The sequence below is a fragment of the Gopherus flavomarginatus genome, chromosome 7 (assembly GCF_025201925.1).
Source record: "Gopherus flavomarginatus isolate rGopFla2 chromosome 7, rGopFla2.mat.asm, whole genome shotgun sequence".
NCBI classification, from domain to species: Eukaryota; Metazoa; Chordata; order Testudines; family Testudinidae; genus Gopherus; species Gopherus flavomarginatus.
This window is the reverse complement of record NC_066623.1, coordinates 51,747,744-51,764,505: the sequence shown is the minus strand read 5'-3', so window position 1 is coordinate 51,764,505 and position 16,762 is coordinate 51,747,744. Positions and strand designations below refer to the sequence as shown.

General features: G+C 43.1%; 1 protein-coding gene across 5 annotated transcripts in view; it reads left to right on the top strand.

Moving 5' to 3' along the window:
• The window catches only part of DNM3 (dynamin 3), a 358,777-nt gene that overhangs the window by 323,096 nt on the left and 18,919 nt on the right, over positions 1 to 16,762 (top strand). For 4 of the 5 annotated variants that reach the window (XM_050963120.1, XM_050963119.1, XM_050963121.1 and 1 more), the window contains 3 exons: positions 137 to 301; positions 6,129 to 6,355; positions 8,067 to 8,303. In XM_050963120.1, coding sequence (XP_050819077.1) covers positions 137 to 301; positions 6,129 to 6,355; positions 8,067 to 8,303 — 629 coding nt within the window. Of the gene's footprint in view, positions 1 to 136; positions 302 to 6,128; positions 6,356 to 8,066; positions 8,304 to 16,762 lie in introns of those variants that run through there. The other variant, XM_050963122.1, reaches the window with a different exon arrangement.

Genomic DNA, 16,762 nt, shown 5'->3' with positions numbered 1-16,762 from the left:
CTAAACATGCTGGTATCAAAGAAATGTGTTGCTGTATTACTATTCTGTAAGCCCAGCTTTCTTGGCCCTTCTGTTCTAACTTTGAATGGGTAAATGGCATGGAAAGAGATTTATGTTTCATTCTGCTTCTGTGTAGACGGAAAGCGATGAGAACAGCCAGGCAGACAATTTCTCCATGGACCCCCAACTGGAGAGGCAGGTGGAGACTATTCGCAACCTTGTGGACTCCTACATGTCTATTATCAATAAATGTATTCGTGATCTGATACCAAAAACAATCATGCACCTTATGATCAACAGCGTAAGTAACAACCTCACTTTCTCAATCGTTTTCAAATGTTTGGTTTTATCTTCAACTCTTAAAGAACCGACTCGTTTTTAAAATAGAGCAGCACTGTTGTACGGTCAAGAGAAGACGAGCATATAGAATATGATACATTGCAAACATGAGTAATAGTTCTGCCCTTATTAAAACAAAACACTGGAATCTTCTGCAGCAAAAAGTCCAATGCTCTGCAGCTTCTTCTAGAGCAGCTGCAGTGCTTACTGCAGAATACTATAGCATTTTTAATGTAAGGCTGAGTTCAGGTTAGTCCTAGTTGGCATCAACAGTATTGTTTAAAAGCACACTCCAGACCCAGTCATACTTGTCCTTCAGTGGTGTGTTTGTAAAGCCTCCTGCGGAGTACAAGCTGAGAACTCCACCTAGACAGCACCTAGACGGTGTGCAGCAGACCTGTGTTGCACTGACCTGTAGTCCTTAAATGACCAAAGGCCTTGTTGCTTGTTTTTTTGGGGGAATAGCAGTTCATACTATACACCTCTACCTCAATATAACACTGTTCTCAGGAGCCAAAAAATCTTACCGCGTTATAGGTGAAACTGCATTATATTGAACTTGCTTTGATCTACCGGAGTGTGCAGCCCTGCCCCCCAGAGCACTGCTTTACCATGTTATTTCCCAATTCGTGTTATATTGGGTCGCATTATATCGGGGTAGAGGTGTACTAGTATTTTGCTTGGGTTCCTTACATTTGCAGATCATCTTTTAAAAAAAACAGTTCTAGGGGTTTTTTGAACAGTTTGTTTAGAGAAGTGGTTCTCAAACTACAGGGCGGGCCTCCCAAGGGAGGTGTGGGAATGTGTCAAGGGAGATGCGAGATGTGTGCTTTTCTTTTTCTTTCTTTTCTTTTTTTTTTTTAACAGCTCTGGCTGTCAGCCCTGGTGACTGGGGCTCATGCAAAAGGGCCAGGCACACCTGGGAGGTGGGTATAAAGGGGTCAGCCGGAGCCTCGCCACCTGCACTCAGGCTCTCCTCCTCCCCCACCTCCCCAATCCCTCACCTCAAGGAGGCAGAGCTCTGGCTATCAGCCCCAGGGTGACAGCAGCAGCACAGAAGTAATGTGGCAATGGGGCACTAAGTCTGTGTGAAAAGAGGTAATATTGCTAAATATCACTTGTCACATTGCCACCCTTATTTCTGTGCTGCTGCTGGCACAGTGCTGCTTTCAGAGCTGGGTGCCCGGCCAGCAGCCACTGTTCTCCACTCTTCCTTCAGAGCTGGGTGCCAGGCCTGCAGCCACTGCTCTCCACTCTACTGTCAGAGCTGGGTGCCCGGCCTGCAGCCACTGCTCTCCGCTCTACCTTCAGAGCTGAGTGCCAGGCCTGCAGCCACTGTTCTCTGCTCTACCTTCAGAGCTGGGTGCCCGGCCAGCAGCCACTGTTCTCTGCTCTACCTTCAGAGCTAGGTGGGGGTATATGTACTTGTGGGGGAGTAAATGACTACAGGCACAAAGAGGGGGGGGCCAATCAAATAAGCTTGAGAACCACTTGTTTAGAGTATTAGAGGAAATGTGTGTGTCTGTCTACCCCCAGGTCATCTGATTTAAAAGTAGCTTTGCTTTAGCGCTGCTAGCCCATTGCTTGAGGACCTAAAAGACCTTCACTTCCTGATAGAGTCCTGACTGGGATCCAGTCTGTGCTTCTCTTTGTACTAGTGCCACTACTGCTGTATTTGTAGTAAATCACTACGGGAAATAGCACTTCCTTCTAGTCACTGATAGGACCTTCTTTATGATCTGTTAAGTCAACAAAAAAACAGTTGTAATAAATAGAATACGATAAAAAGCAAATCTGTCTAAAATGTAGCATTTACATGTGAGTTCACAAAGCTACCTTTTATTTTCGGAGGCTGATGTATCCCGGGAGGTCTGTGGGAATTACATTGCACCTGAGATCTGGGTGGCTGGCATAGCAGCTTGAATGCAGTCCACTAGTTAATACGGAACAAACAAGATCTTCACACAGAGGGGAAGACCAACCAGGATTCTGTTAACTTCTCTTGGACTAATGAAGCCAATCTTTGAATTACGTTAGAATCCTAGGAGGGAAGATTCACTGAGGCCTTTACAAAAGAGTGTAAAAACAAATGGAACTTCCACATTTTTCCAAAATTAGCTCAAATCTAGAATTCAGGAAGTGTGTATGGTGGAGCAATTCTCTCCACTGTCTCCAGAGCACAGCTGGGACCTTGCTTTATAGACTTAAGGGGAACGCCATTGCTTTTTGAAAGGGATATTGCTCCAGCTCTCTTTCAGAAAGTGTAGAATTTAGTGAACAGTTCCTTTGGAAAGTTTACATTACATTTTCTGCCACTCACGTCCCCATATGGAATTGTTTAAGAAGTTGAAATGCTTTACTTCAGAAGTACAGTGCTGTAAGGTTTTGTACATTGAAACTGTGCGGCTGTCTTCTTATTAAGGCATGCCAGGTGACAGTGGCACAAAGAAACCCCTTTTTTTACACTATCTAGCTCTCAACTCACTTCTCAGAGTACACACTCTGGGTTTGAGTGCACCAGTGCTAGAAGAAACACTGAGTCCAATCTTATAACTTGAAATTATGCCAAAGAATCAAAGCTTTTCAAAAGAAAGTGTGAAGACTTGAGAATTAAATCTTAATGCATTTATTTCCAGGAGGCTTGAATTGAAAAATGTTGAAAAATCAGTGAAGATGTTACTTTTCTAAAAAAGTTGACACTGTTAAACAGAGAAAAGAATAACTTTTTGCTTAGCAAGCCAAAATGACATGCAAAGAAACGGGAAGTAAGGAAGTCACATTAGAAGCTGAGTCCTTTTCGGCAGTTTGCATTGTCTGGAGATTTTTAGAATCCCAACCCATCCACTGAAAGAGAAATGAAATTAAACCCCTTTTAATTATTCTTTTCAATATATAGTGCCCCAGAGTGTTGCCTGCAGAACTCTAGAAACAAACTGATCCCAAGGAAGTGGTTTCCATAGCAATTGCAACCTGATGAATATTTGTAGAACTTCCTCACCAGTTGGTGGGATCTTTAAGTGGTGCTTACAATTGAGAGTGAAGTACTGGATTCAAATTTCTTGTAGAGAAAATAAATGAATGCTGTCCTACAGCATGTCTTGTCTATGTCTTGAATGTATATCGCTACATTCCAAATCAACTGCTAATTAGGGTGAATGTTGGTTACTTTAAAAGAAAAGAAAATTTACCACAAAAAACCTGCATCAAGTTATTATTAGAGTCAAACACACCTAAAGAAAGACATGTTCAGAATTCAGAGCTGAAATGTTACTAATACATAGAGCCCTGCAAATCTGCAGATATCCGTTTTATATCTGTGGACCATTTTTGCGGATCTCGGATCAGATGCAGATACAAATTTTGTATCCATGCAGAGCCCTACTAATATACCTCTTGGTGCTGAGGTACTGGAAAATGCGAATAGTGGGTGATCTTGGGAAAGGTAGGTTCAGTTTGGTGGATTAACTCCAATTTAAACTTTAATACAGATCTCTAATGTTATGGAAATGAGTGTCTGCATATTCAATCCCATGGTAGCACTAGCCCTGCCTGCTGCTCCTTGAAATTTCCACGCATGCTCTTTTAGCCCCAGCTGTGAGAGCAACACTTCAAGCTGCTCTCCCAGCTGCCTTGTGCTATTCCTCACCCAAATACAGAACTCCTCTCTGAATTCTTGTCCCTCCCTGTAAGATCTCTGTTGAGGCAGGATCTGGGATACTGGGGTATTAAGATGCCTACAGTGATTTTGAACATTGCAGGTTTGAGCCCTGTTTGGGGGCATATCTTAATCAGTTTGTGTAATGTTGGGTTTATATCCTGGAAGGGGCTAAGATATCAGTTCCCCCAAGCCTGGAGAAAGCTGTATGAACAGTGGACCCATCTTCAGCTTGGAGAGTTGGTCTGCGATTAAATGCATCAGATGGGGAGGTAGGCTAGCCTCATAACAGCTCCAGTGCTGACCTTACACTGGGGTTCAGTGAGCATGCATGGAGATCTGTGCTAGCAGGAGACGGATCTACCATGATAATAGTTGCAGGCTAATGTTGTTCAAACAGATATTTGTGGTTTAACAATTCCTTTACGATCAGCTCTGCCCTTAATCTAATTTAAGGATTTTTTTAAGTGATGCCATTAAAATTTTCATTTCATCAAGTATAATTTGATGCTGTTTAACTAAGATATCTGTTTTTAATGTGGAGCTTCTGGCAGTAGCAAGGAAAATAGTGTATTCTGGCATTTGATCAGTACCATCCGCTGAAAAGCAGTGTGAGATTCATGGGAAAAATTTGCAGACATTGGTAAGAATTCACATATCTCCTCTTGAACATGAACGAGAAACAACCATAGCATCCAGTGACCATGTGCTTGTTTTTCTGAAAGGCCCCCCTGCTTTTCACTGTCAGAAGACACTGGAGGATCCCAACACCAGTTCAGCTTAACCACTGGTTCATGCCTTGACTACACACAAAAATGGTCCCAATATAAAGATAATTAGTTTTTAAAACAATGTAATTAAGCTAGTGCAAACCCCTCTGCAATCGGAGGTTGTACTTATGAAATCAGACGTTCAGGAATGTGTTACTGGTTGCATCTCAAGCTCAAATAATCTTTACAGAGTGAAAAACAGATGAGAAATAGATCAGAAGAGTTTTTTAAAAAATCCTCCAATGCAAGGATTTAATAGATCAACAACTGGTCTCTGAATCTGTTTACCACAGAATTATTTAAATACCTCTAGATCTGTGTCTATCTTAATGTGCTCCAGGTTTCTATAATCAGGGCAGGCAGAACAGGGAATCAGTATATTAAATTAGATTTTATGTTCAGTTTATAAGACGTGTGTGTGTATATGGGGGCATTCAGGGTCCTACAAAGCTGTCGGAGATGAAAGACTTGATGTGCAGTAGGTGAAATTACTATTAAGAAAATAATTCTGAAAGACATTTTATAGTGCCTTAAAAATTCCATTCCCGGGGAACTAGATGACTTATGGGATTGATGATGGGCTGCCCTTTAACCTCTAGGTCAACTGTTCAGAATTGGGCCAAAAATGCTCTTAGCACTTAATAGCTCTTCAACAGCCTGTGTGAAATGAGTTAAAAATATAGGAGACACCTTACAGGCTTAGATCAGTACTTGACACTAATGGTGTCTAATGCCATATGCCTCAAAGGAAGGCAGAAGAACCGCACAATGCATTGTGCAGTGTTACACCATGAGAATATCTTGCTGTGGCATACGAAGGGTATTCTCAGTCCAGGGAGATCCTACAGAGATCTACATATTAACAACAATACTTACAAAAAGCATTTTTCTACTCTATACCTCCAAGCACTTTACCAGGTTTATCAAGCAGAATTCTAAAAGTTTCCTCCCTTCCCACAAACTCAGCTACCTTTCCTAATGGCCAGCATCCCTGTGGCCTCAAAATGTGACCATTGGTTTAGCTAGTAGGTGTATAGTTCTGGGAGCTCGCCTCTTCCTCAGGTCCAATGGCGAGAGACTAGCATGAACTACTAATGCCACTTTCACAACTGGCACCATAGTGGCCATAGTGGTTGAATAGTGGACTGCAGTTCCCAGCGCTGTCTGTCTGGCACAATTTCTCTTGATCTCTCTTCTTTTCTATGGATCTGATGTATTCTCACTGAAGTGCCTGCATTCCAGTGGTGGCAGGTGAACTTGATTGTGCCGTGTCCATTGTTTTGAAGACCTCAGCTGTGTTTATGCAATATCTTATTGCCATTTGTAGCCCGGTAGCAGGGATCTTTTTTTGTCTGATTTTCTAGGTAAAAGAATTCATAAATGCAGAGCTCCTGGCTCACTTATATTCCTCTGAGGACCAAAACACCTTGATGGAGGAGTCAGCAGAACAGGCTCAGAGGCGAGATGAGGGGCTTCATCTGTACCAAGCCCTAAAAGAAGCACTGGCAATCATTGGAGATATTAGCACTAGCACTGTATCTATCCCTGCCCCACCTCCAGTTGATGATTCCTGGCTACAGCAATCCCGCAGGTAAGGATCTTCAGATGCAGTGGAAATTAAGACAGAGCTAGATCATCAGCACTGCTACATCTCCATCTTCTCTGGCAAGCCTTTCTCCATGTCTCACATGAAATTCTTGAGAGAATCAGAAAATTCTTGTTGAGGAGTGGGAATGTGCAGGTGTAGTTCTTGTACTGGGTAATCCTAAAAACCTCCCAGGCAGGGCTGGTGCAGCCATTTAGGCGACCTAGGCGGTCGCCTAGGGCACTAGGATTTGGGGGGCATTTTCTTCGGCAGCAACCACGGCAGCCGGATCTTTGGCCACCCCGGTCGCCACCGGCATTTAGGTGGAGGGAGCTGGGGCAGGGGAGTGTGGGGAGGGCCACCTGCAGCAAGTAAGGAGGGGGGCGGCATGCAGGGGAACTCCTCACCCGAGCTCACCGTGGCTGCTTCACTTCTCCCGCCTCCCAGGCTTGTGGCACCAATCAGCTTAGGGGGGACGCTTCAGGGCAGAGGGGGGGAACTGCCACGGGGGGGGCACCTCAGGGCGAGGGCTTGGGGACGGGGGAGGGTGCAAGGTGGAAGTTTCGCGTAGGGCACGAAACATCCTTGCACTGGCCCTTCTCCCAGGTGAGCTGATTTTTAACAACCATATGCTCAGAATTCGTCTTTGCACAGTGGAAGGTCCTACCAGTTAAGCCACCAGCCTTCATTCCAGATATTTCCTGCCCTGTTCTGTTCTAGAAGGGACATGGAGAAAAGGGTGCTTCTGAACCTCTTGGGGAGAGGGATCTGGTATATGAATCTGTTGGACCTGGCAATCCATTTTCGGATATGTCAAGCGGCTTTGGGATTCATCATCTAGAATTGTCTTCCATGGAGCTACTGTAGTATGCGTCTCCTTCACCAAAAGATATCCAGCCTGTATATAGTCCAAGTTTTTTACAAATTCTTCCACACGTTCATATTACGTGGATAAATGGAAAAGGTATATGTATCAAGAAAGGTGCTTGTAATCTCTTTTCTGCCTTTGAGAATACCATCTAGTGTATTTTGTGACTCAGTTGATATTCCATTTGGTTTCTATGGCTCAAATAATATAATCATTAATGCTCCCACCCTACAGCATCTCAGTTTCTTTAAGGGTTTTTAAATCTTCTCTTACCAAGCTCAGGCAACCTCACCCCTCTGTGAAACCTAAGTCAATTTTTGTGTCCACTTTTTGGTTCTTTCAAGCCACTGTAAGATTTCCGTGTTCCTTACCTATGGCTTCCTTAAAAAGAAAGTGGCCTTCTTATTAAATCCACCTAGCAAACTGGTGTTAGAATATTGACAATACTAAACCTTTATATTTATCTTTGTGATTGTACACCTGATGCTGACCTTAATAATGCTTACTTTCTAGGGATGGTATGATAGTGAAGGGTTGAGTGTACATTTTGTAGAAGGGAGGGGAGTAGATATACTTTTAAGACTTGGAAGCACCTCTGAGCAATTCTTTGGAATGGATGGGAGCATGGAAGGCACCATCCAGAACAAAGGAAAATGAGAGAGTTGTCATTGCAAGAATATACGATACTAACACTGTGAGATAGTGGGCTGCCTAAATTACACTCTTCAGGACCAAGACAATATGAAAGCAGAGGAGAATGTTTACAAGATTGTTACAGGTTTCAGAAAGTATCTGGCTTCCATTTCTGAAGACCATGTAGATTTTCATTAATCTCTGATTGTTCACTAGATCACCTCCTCCAAGTCCTTCAGCTCAGAGAAGGCCTACATTAAATAATCCCCCAACCAGACCTTTATCTGGCCGAGGACCTGCTCCAGCAGTCCCATCACCAGGCCCTCTGTCTGGGGCTCCACCGGTCCCATTCCGTCCAGGACCATTACCTCCATTTCCTAACAACAGTGAAGGCCTTGGGACGCCACCTCAGGTTCCATCTCGGCCAACGCGGGCTCCTCCCAGTGTTCCAAGGTAAGACATTGAATAAATCATGATGCTGGGTATGGTTCTCATCCTATAGAATAACAGACATATTTTATATTGGGTAGAAAATTGAAACACAATTCCTTATATCTAAAATTAACAAAGCAATACAATGCTTTCAGTGCAGAGAGACAAAGGTGGGGTTTGACAAGTCATTTCTTATCACAAAGCTTATTTCTCAGAAATTAGAAACTTTTCACCCAAGAGTAAAAGACCAGTGTGCAGTGAATTGGTCCAAAGAAAAGCTCAATTGTCTGACTGAAGTCAGAACAGCTGCTCATGGTGTTGGGTACAGCCAAAAGCTGTGAAAGAGAGAAGTAGAGACTAGATTAGACACAAGAATCATATCTCTGCTCATGGAGAAGAGGTCTGAGTGTAGTGGCTCACATTGTCCATTCTAGTCAGATCACAAAATGCATCTGTCTTCAGAGGGGATGATGATTCATCTCAGTGAGAGAGAAAAAAAGTCAGCCACTTAAAGAACAGTGGTAAAAATCTGACTTTAATTCACAAATACAAAGGCAATTTAGAGCTGTGGTTGAAAATTTCTCCACAGCTGACCACAGTGCACTTAGAATTACAGCAGGTAGCTTAGATAAAGTCACATGGCACAACATGGTAAGTTAAGGGACAGAAGACTTGCCTTCACTCCAAGTTTCCTTTTATTTTGGAGCATTTTTATCAATACTTTCAAGTGGCTTTAGATGTGTAATTTTGAGAAAACACATTGTTATAACATTTTTACTATTAATCTGAATTTTACACCATGAAGATGTTACAATTTCACTATGCTATCATGTAATCCCTAATCATTCTTGAGTATAAAATATTGTTATTCCATCAAGGGGTTCCAGTTATATCTTAAACTCTGAGATGTAGAGGCAGAATGGACCCCCTTGTAAGACATGGCTGACTCATTTTAAAATCTTATTAAAAATGAAGGACAGCGTAAAATGATTACAAGTAGAAAAGTAAAAGGTACTTTTGCAAGTTTTCCATGTTTTAAAATAGTGATTGACAATAAAAAAAATTCCCTCACTGGAGATTAGGAGCTAATGAAATGCTTCCACTTGAAACTGCCAGCCCAGTTATAGGTGTCAATAATGTAGTTAGTCCGGATGGGATACTTTCAAGTTTAATTGTCCTATCCAAGCAAAAGCAAATCAGGCCCATCAGACAGTGGAAACCTTTTTGTGATTTTTTTACCATTAAAGGGCAAAATATCACATTAGTTGCACTTGATGTCATTTTAATATACACAGGAATATCCCCCATCTGTAGTTGTGTTACTGGTTAATATTAGACCACTGAGAAGAAACACAAAAATGCTTCCCTGAGTGTTAAGCCGTAGGCCAAAAAGTCTGTGTGAATTCCCTAGTTTGGAGAGTTTCAAACTGATGCCAAGACTCCTTTGCCAGGGTCTCCATTGTGCCATCAGAGAGGTGTACATATACACTGCAGAGTCAAAATCCACTATTTTGTCAGTTGTGCTACTAGGGGGAACCATAGGTGCCCAGCAACTGTTAGCTTGCCTGTCCTTGGAATGAGCATGCCTCCTCTTTCCTGCCTTGCTGTGATTTGCATGCACATTGCTTTCCTAAGATGGCTGAAATGTTTTGACTGCTAAACTGGGAGGCTGGGTGGAGCCCGTGCCTTACAGAAGAAGCTTGATTAGGCCTTATTTCAATAGCCTGTCAATTTATGGATGCATTTGCTGGCATGGGAAACAAATGCTGGGGAAGGAGGTCAGTGTGGTTAAAATACCTTAACTGTCCATATAACTGTATGGAAGACTTCATGACATTTGTGTTAAATGTAATCTGCAGTACTTCTTCCGGACTGAGTCATGGTTCAGTGTAGCTTGAGCTGCGAACCCCTTAGGTGTAAAAACACGTACATATGCTTAAGAATGAAGTGGAAGAGTTCACATTTGTGCTGAAACATCAAGTTTATCCTGCTGACTAAACTCAACGAGAGGAGATTTCTGAGAAGGGGCTGGAGGGGGAAGTCACCTGAGAGGGACATGTGTCTGACTCCTATGCCTATTAAAAGTGCAGTTTTAGACTTGGAATTTCTGCTCCACATGGTCTGTTTCTAATAAAAGCCTGAGCAGGACTGTAGTAAATTGACTCAGAAAAGGGATCTCAGATACTAAAAGGGGAGGTGGGGAAAGACTTGAGGAAGAGTTCTTGATGAAACTTGAGCTTTTTCTTTTACTTCTTTATATATCTAGTCTCTCCGCTCTGTCTGCTTTACCACTGTTTTCTCCAGTGATTCCTGAAAGTGTCAGGATCCATCATATCCAGGAAAGTAGCTTAGCTTCCTGAGAGGAAAGAGACATTTTTTAAGTTGTTCTTGGCTTTCCAGAGATGCCTCCCCTCCCCTCCCCCACCCTGTTAGTCAGGAGCAGAAACTGCTAACACAACAAGACAACATGAGCATTTTACTCTCTTTCCTGCTGAGCTTTCAGATTAAAAAAGCAATAACCAAAACTGTTTTGAAGGGAAAGATTCAAACCATCCTGTTCAGTGTATGGCTGTGCATATATTTTGACTGGAGAATTTGCCACCTCATTAGCAAGATATGACCCCTGCCTTTAAAAAAAATCTGATTTTATTCCACGTTATTAGCTTTTAATCAAAGCAGCTGCAATCTTACAGAAACCATGAGCTCTCTGCGGTTTTTTTATTGCTCCTCATTTAACATATGGAGAAAGGAAAGGGGCAGGGAAGAGAGGAAACAATTTTCTTCCTTATTTCTCTCTGATTCTCAAGCTGGTTTGTGTTATGTGTCCTGAGTATTTCTGTGAGGCAACAGAAACTATTTGCATGATGCATGCCTGTTTTAATTAATCCCACTTGAGATGGGTGGATCTCTCCCAGCAGCAAAGCTTGTGAGTAAAGGCGCCGGCCTTTGTTAGCGGCTTGATGCCAAAGTATCTCTGATTTGCGAAATATCCCCTGCTGCCAGAAATCAGATTATTCCCCCTCTCCCTTCTCTTAAAAGGCTGCAGCGATATTTTAAAAGAAAATACAGATGTGCACTTGCTTCAGTAAGATGACTGTAAGCTTGCACGAGCACCACTATAAAGTTCCAGAAAGTATGTTTGTTTCCTGGTTTAGAGATCCTGATCTTGATTGAACCACTACGTCCAGTCTTAATGCCACTACTTTAAGTTGTAGCTTTTTCGCTGAGTGGGAGTCTCAGCTTTGCCACGAAGAAAGAGAAGGAATTGGAAATGTGTTTTTCCTGGCAATAGAGCCCTCTGGAATCAGCATGTGGCCCCGTGATTATGCTCTCTGCCCCTTCCCCTTTTCCCTGCTCTGTAGTGTTACTGCAGCTGAGGGAAGGAGCAGAGAGCTTCCACTCAATGAAGGCTCAAAGGCCATCATGCACTTGCCACTGGGATCTGCACTACCCCCAAATACTGTGGAAGCTCAGGACCTGGTTGCACACAAATCCTAGAGGGAGGTGCCATGTCCACTGACAGGGACAAAGCCCAGCTAAGCTTTATAGCATGGATGGCACCCTGTTCTGCTCAGGTTTCCCGCTCAGGCTTGCAGTCATGGAGCTGCCACAGCACTCAACAGTGATTCTGGGCACGAAGGGTTTGCAGGGGCAGGGTCTTAGAATGGGATGATATTAATGAAGAATTGAATCGATCTGCTGGGCTGCTGATCAGCTGTTCAGTGGAGCTGCCCTGCTACTTGCTGCTTTCTCCCTCCTCCCCTCTTCACTGCCCTTAAGACAGGAGGAGGCAGAAAGGAGGGAGCGGCGGGTGGGAGGCGCTCAGGAAAATGTGCCTTGGGAGAGGGGCAGAACGGGGAGGGGAGGAGGTTAAGTGGGGATGGGGTCTTGGGGGAGGGGTGGAGCCAATGTGAGGCACCCACCAGCAACATGAAAAGTCAACGCCTATGTTTATAACATCATTGGTTTATCTCATCATTCACTCAGAAGTCAACAGGAGTGAGGTGCCTCCTTTAAAAATCTAGCCCCAGATCTTTAATCTATATTTGTGCAGCACCTAGTACAATGTGGTCCCTATCTCTGATTGGGGCTAGGGTGACCAGACAGCAACTGTGAAAAATTGGGACATGGGGTGGGGGGTAATAGGCACCTATGTAAGAAATATCAGGACTGTCCCTATAAAATCGAGACATCTGGTCATCCTAACTGGGGCCTCTGCTTGCTACTGCAGTTCTAGGCAGAGCTGGTAACACCACCAATAGTTCAGGTTATCTGACACTTCCCATTGTAAGACTCTCTGTTTTCAGTTGCTTTTGACTTTCTCAAACATTAACAGGCTTAAATTTTCCATGCTGAATGTCTCTGCCTAAGACTGCGTTTTTTCCACAAGTTTTATCCTGTGCACCAACAGAGGCCAGGGTCCTGCGGAAAAAATAGTATGTGATCATATGATTAAAAACTGTAGCATAATACCTATGTACAAAGGAGCTGAATTGGACAGATAACCTTCATTCTGGCATTTCCTAACTGGTGAGCACTTTCAACCTTATGAATGTTCTTTTACTGGACTTTTTTGGCTGAAATATAAAATAATAATAAAATGTCTGTTATTTTTAGCTGAGCACTTTTGGTGTGTGCTCAATTCTGTACAAACATTGCCTCAAAGAGTTGATGTTCTAAATCAGACTCAGCCTGAATGCACAAGCCATGGAGTGCAAGGTGCTCTTGCAGGAACAGGTATTGTAAGTTAAGGTGCTATTTCAAAGCATACACTCCATATGTGCCTGGGGACAAGTTTACTTGAACATTGTGTTAATGGAAGGATTTTAAAAATGGTAATTTCCTGGGTTTTAAAGGGGAAAAAATAAGCTAAAGCATGACTGATTTCAGCTTTGTTTCCAAATCAAAATCCTATACACTGTGTATAGCAGCCCCATGCCAAATCCCGGTAACTGTGTATTCATATACTCCATACTCCCGCATAACTCCAGTACTGCCAGTCCAAAATATTCAAAAATCATGAGAATTAAAAACATGTGCGTACATTATTCCCTGTCTGATTTCTGCTTGAGCCTGTAGGGGGAAGCCACCTCTTCCCAATTGATTTATCATTTCTAGTTCAAATTTCAAGCTCAGATGCGCTCACAGTAATGCAGTCCTCACCACTGGGTGCTCAGAGAAGGAACTCCATTTACCTTCTCGTAACTCTACGGGCAGGAGAACCGCCATTTTTTGCTTCTCCATCCCCACTCCCATGTCAACAATCTGCCAGCCCCTTGCCATCTTCCTTCCTGCCCACCAAGTTTGCTGCTCCTTTCATATTCCCCCTCTGTGCTCCTACACAGCCTCCCAACCCATACATTCATCTGCCCCCATATTTTCCTTCCTTTTCTGTGTGTGTGTGTGTGTGTGTGTGTGTGTGTGTGTGTGTGTGTGTGTGTGTGTGTGTGTGTGTGTGTGTGTGTGTGTGTGAGAGAGAGAGAGAGAATATGAATGGGGAGAGGGCATATGGTCTGTCTGTGTTGGGGTACTTTTCTAACTGGTTCTGCAAAACCAGTAAATGGCATAGTGTAGACCCATTTTAATGAACCAGTTGCAAGGCCCTCTTGAGATTCAGTAAGAGCAGGGCAGGCTGCCAGAAACTTGGTCTACTCTACATCATTGCTCTAATTGGCTTGAAAATCAGTTTAGCTGAACCAGTTTCAAAACTGGTTAGAAAATTCCCCTAGTGTAGGCAGGCCTCGTGAGAGAATAGAGGGAGGGACTTAGGGAGAGAAATGGTATGAAGAGAGGAGAAAGAAGAATGTTTCTCCTCCGTATCCTTACAGAGGGACAAATCTGGTGATAAGCAAGAGGTTAAGGGTACTAATTGGATGGTTGCCCTCAAACACTGCTGTGACCTCCTATGGTCCTGTCAGCTGACAATAGCTGGGAGGATGATTAATTTGCTTTATTATGTACATTTTCAGCAAGAGACTTTTTGCCTCATTAGCTTTTTTTAAAATGTACTGATTAGTGAAAGGAAGTGGTTTTTATTTTTAGCAACTCTCGACTTTAAAAAGGAAAGTGAAGGCAAACAATAGCAAATACCGTTTGCCAGGAATGCAGATGGGAAGCCAAAGGTGTGTTTTGTCTTTTGTATTTAATTAATAGCATAACATTTGTCACAAAGACCCTGTGCCTAGAGAAGGGGTGACCAACATAGGCCCATGGCTGGATCCAGTCCACTAGCTGTGTATGTGTGACCAGCATGCCACATTCTCATTGTGCAGAATCTCAGTTTTCATTTTTTAATGATAGTACGTTTCTAACCTTCATGGTCATGAAGAAAACCTTCTGAAGGTGAGTCAAATGAAACCAATGCAGTGTTGCCTTCCTGAGTCTGCAGACAGCCTGACACAATGTGAAACCTTCTGTCCCCTATTAATCTCATACGAGTGTCTATTAAAACAACTTAAACAATTCAATATCTCACCTAATTAATTTCCTGCCATTGCAGGGGCCTCAAGCATAGGTGGCACCTCAGTCTCATCTGTTCTCTGCGTATGGCACACAACAGCTCCTGAGTTAGGGTGACCAGATAGCAAGTATAAAAAAATCAGGACAGGGGGTGGAGGGTAATAGGTGCCTATATAAGAAAAAAAAAACCAGAATCGGGACTGTCTCTATAAAATCAGGACATCTGGTTACCCTATCCTGAGTCCTCCTGAAGACTGAAATGCATTAGTCTGATTTAAATTATTGGGCTCAATGTAGGGCTTTCCGGGTGAAACGTAATGGCCTGTTTTATGCAGGAGGTCAGACCAGATGGTCTGATGGTCCCTTCTGGCTTTAAACACTATGTTAGCATAAACTACGGCATTGATGATCATTTTAGTGGCTGTAGTGGGGAGAGAGCTAGGAGTGAGAATTGGAAATTGCATTTCATTCCTTGAAGCAGAGGTTCTAAAGATCTCATTAGCCCTCTCTGTACCCACATACTCAATCCAGGAAGCACATGCCTGGCTCAAGCCAAACTAGCCTCACATGGCTATGCAAGGCAGTGGGGAATCCTTACGGCCCTGGGTGATCCTATTGGCACTAGGGACAGACTAGCCCTAAATGTGTTTATCCATCTGTATGCCCATTACATTCTCCTTCCTCCAGCATTTTGGAGTGATTTTCTCTCCCTCTGTTGTCTCTGCTCTCCTCTGCCTGTTTTTCTCCTGCCCCTGGGCTTCACGTCCTGCCCTATTCCTTGCTCCTTTCATCTGCATCATCCTTCATCATCCTCTTTCCATCTTTTCTGGTCTCTTGTATTCTTTTCCCTCAGTCCCAAGTCTCTTCTCTCTTCCCTGCTGACCTCTTCCCCCAAAGCTCCTCCTGCTCCTGAACTGCAGACCCAGAACCACCACTGTTGCTGTTGTTCCTTTCTGCAGCTTTGGCAGGGGCCAGGAGGGAGCATCTGAGAAGTGGAGATGCTGATGTGTGAACTGGGAAAACAGAAGAGGAATCTCTGGCTGTGGAGACATCCCGGGGTTTTATTAAACAGAGAGAAAATCCTCTTTTCAGTAAAACAGGCCAGGATGCTAGGACTGTCTCTCAATTAGGACAAGCCTGGGAAAATGGGTTTCAGGTCCCCCTAACAGATTGGAGATAGTGACTTGTAGAAGAAGTGACTTTTGTTCCCTGCTTAAAGAAAACAAATCATCTGTCTAACCTCTTTCCACTTTACACTCTAAAATAAGCCTAGTCCACAAAGAGACTTGAATCCACATTAACAGTGAAACCTGGCTGAAGAACTGTTTCAATATTTTCCTTCTAAAAAGGTGCGAACACAGTTTCCAATCACAGTGTAGTCCGAGCCCAAGAGGCCGGGAATATAATGAACACTTGCCAATTTTACAGAAGAAAGTAAATAAAAAGCTGTTTACACCTCCGGACCAATAGGAATATATTGTAAAATGCATCCACTTTCGTAAGTGCTCTGTGATGGTCATGGACAGATGTGAATGTAAGTGGAAATGAAAGCCTTTTATTTAGAACTCTGCTGGCTTTTCTTCTCAGGCCAGCGATGATCTTAAAGCAGGGCCTCTCGCTGTAATTACAGCTATGCTTCACTAAAAGCATATTTTGTGGACTATGTCTCTAGAATGATAGCAGTTCTGAAAAGGCAGATGCTTGAGGAGTTCCCATATGGTTCTGATCGAGTTGTAAGTCTAGACTTGCTTTATTTAGTGACTTTTGCTCTGCATTTGTCTAGCTAAAGCTATTCAGAGCTCTCTTAAAACTGAAAAAAACGGAGTGTGCTCTTTAGGTTAAAAATAAAATAAACCTTTCTTATTTTTTAATTTTTGGGTGGAAGTAGAAGTTATCCCTCGTATAAAACCCCACTGAACTCTTCAAAGGAGGAGTCACTCCAGAAACATCAGGGAGTTATTAAATAGGATTTCATTGGTAAATTCTTTATGCTCTGCCTAATGTATGCTAGTTAGAAGTCC